Source organism: Pteropus vampyrus, unplaced genomic scaffold (genome assembly GCF_000151845.1).
Source record: "Pteropus vampyrus isolate Shadow unplaced genomic scaffold, Pvam_2.0 Scaffold664, whole genome shotgun sequence".
Taxonomy (NCBI): Eukaryota; Metazoa; Chordata; class Mammalia; order Chiroptera; family Pteropodidae; genus Pteropus; species Pteropus vampyrus.
This window is the reverse complement of record NW_011889445.1, coordinates 74540-76785: the sequence shown is the minus strand read 5'-3', so window position 1 is coordinate 76785 and position 2246 is coordinate 74540. Positions and strand designations below refer to the sequence as shown.

At 39.7% G+C, this 2246-nt stretch overlaps 1 gene segment (V, D, J or C); it reads left to right on the top strand.

The window, feature by feature from the left end:
* Positions 1 to 491: 491 nt before the first annotated feature.
* LOC105309063 lies at positions 492 to 1174 on the top strand. The segment is given in 2 exon segments: positions 492 to 569; positions 741 to 1174. Coding segments are annotated over 2 exon segments (486 nt in total).
* Positions 1175 to 2246: the final 1072 nt, after the last annotated feature.

The following is a 2246-nucleotide window of genomic DNA, read 5'->3' as shown; positions in this document are numbered from 1 at the left end:
GTGGCATTTATTTCACCAGAGCAATTATGGACACCTCTGAAGACCATGTTAGAATGCAATTACATTAAAGGCAAAGCTATCAAACTCCCTATGTTCTAAATTTGTGACACTGAATCAAATGTAACATCATGCCCTTATGTGTCCCCACAAAACACCCATTCTCAGTTATCATTTTCTACTTGCAATAAAGAAACCTATGCATAGATATATATTAAGCATAAGTGAGCCCTGAAAAAATTTCTTTCTCTTAAAATCTCTTATTTCAACTTTTTGATGGCAAGGGTATTACTAACTCATTGTTACCAAAATACAGAAATGCATGTTCAGAAGTTTTCTCCATGGTGACTGAAGGGGGCGATGCCTCCTTTCATAGTGAACTTTAGCTAAAAGCACGGCTGTTTGTTCATATGTGAAGTAGAAGACTCTGTGGAAAGAAATGAATGAAGTGTAGAAAGCTGAGGTCAGATTCATCGTTCCCTGGGCAGGAGAGGAGACAACCAGAGTCTTCACAGGAGAAATGGGCAAACTCTTTGGAGCATCACTGTTGATTCTGTGGCTTCAGCCTGACTGTGAGTTTGGGGTGGGAGGTTGGAACGTAGTAGGAAAACTCCAAGGAATGCTACAAGTCTGGGAGATGAGATGGCTGGGGAATTCTGTGTTGTTTTGCTTTCTGGTTCATGATGTTTTCCGTGGAAACTTTAAGGATAAAATTTAAAATCTGTCATTGTCTTTCCAAATAGGGGTAAATAGTCAACAGAAGAATGGTGACCAGCAGCAGGTTAAGCAACATTCTCCAACCCTGAGTGTGCAAGAAGGAGGAATTTCTATTCTGAACTGCGACTACAATAACAATGTGTTTGACTACTTCTCATGGTACAAAAAATATCCTGCTAAAAGTCCTGCACTCCTGATATCCATAAGTTCAGGTGTGGATAAGAAAAATAAAGATGAAAGAGTCACAGTCTATCTCAATGTAAGTGCCAAACACCTGTCTCTGCACATTGTCAACTCTCAGCCTGGAGACTCAGCCTTGTATCTCTGTGCAGCGAGAGCACAGTGCTCTCCAGGCACCTGCAGCCTTTACTCAAACCTGCAGCTGGGGCCAGCCAACTCTTACTCTGGGTCTCAGACTGGGAGGCACACTGATTTGCTTCTATTTACACATGGCAGGTAGAGAAGATGTGCTTTAAAGGACGTGAGCAATCTGAGCTTTAAGGAAGACTGGTACATGGGTAAGTCCTATAAATGAGTTAAGAATTTTCTCTGTGCCTAAGGTGTCCAAGAGTCTAAACAATCTCTTGTTTATATTCAGAGAGAGATACCTGCTCTAGCAAAGGTGCCAATCACCAATTATGTTTTATTCCCACTAGTACTTAGAGCACAGATACCCTGTTTCTCATGTTATCTAGGCATTTGGGAGGGAGAAACCAGGGTCCTAATGCAAGTTTTCCCAATGAGTGTTTGTGTTTCTGTGAGTCCATCAATCACATGCTTTCTTTTGGTGTAAAATGAACAAAATGATCCCTAATTATTGTTTCTGAATGACTGTGCCTTTATATTAAATAAATTTGAGGATGAATGTCTTATGTCATTTTCATTTATTGCTTCTTCCTTTGTAAGTTACTTCCATGCTTTGCTCCAATAAATCCCTTACTTTGTACTCTTTTCCCAGGAAGAAAACAAGCTCTCTGCCACACTGTCCATCAGTAAGAGGTGTTACCCTGTGGGTCATAATAATGAACACAAGCAGGTCACGAAGTTCGTTAGCTGCAGAGATACTATTATTAGTAGCCATCCTGATTGTCATTTGAGATGAATCCATGGCACTGAGCATTTAGGATGCAGTGCAAAGTCAAGAGTGAAGAACATGGCCACAGTCATTCTAGGAACAGAAAAATTTAGACAACATGAGAAAATCCCAAGCATTTATTAAATCAAGTGTCTCAGGGAGTTGGCAGTTTCCAGCTTCAAACTCAAGTGATCTAGATGGCCCAACTTACCTACATGAGATTCTTCTTTCCTATGAGTGAGTAGTAATGAAACTAATAAAAAATATCTTGACATTTTTATTCTAACTTCCACTGTAAATTTGTGTGACTTTTGGCATTCTGTCAGTCATTCAGATATCTTCATTTGTGAAATACGGGTTAGAACTAGATGAAATCTATTTCCTTGTAGCCTGATGGCGATATGCTTCCATTCACCTCAATCATTAATCATTGTTTTATGCTTTTCACTTACGTGAT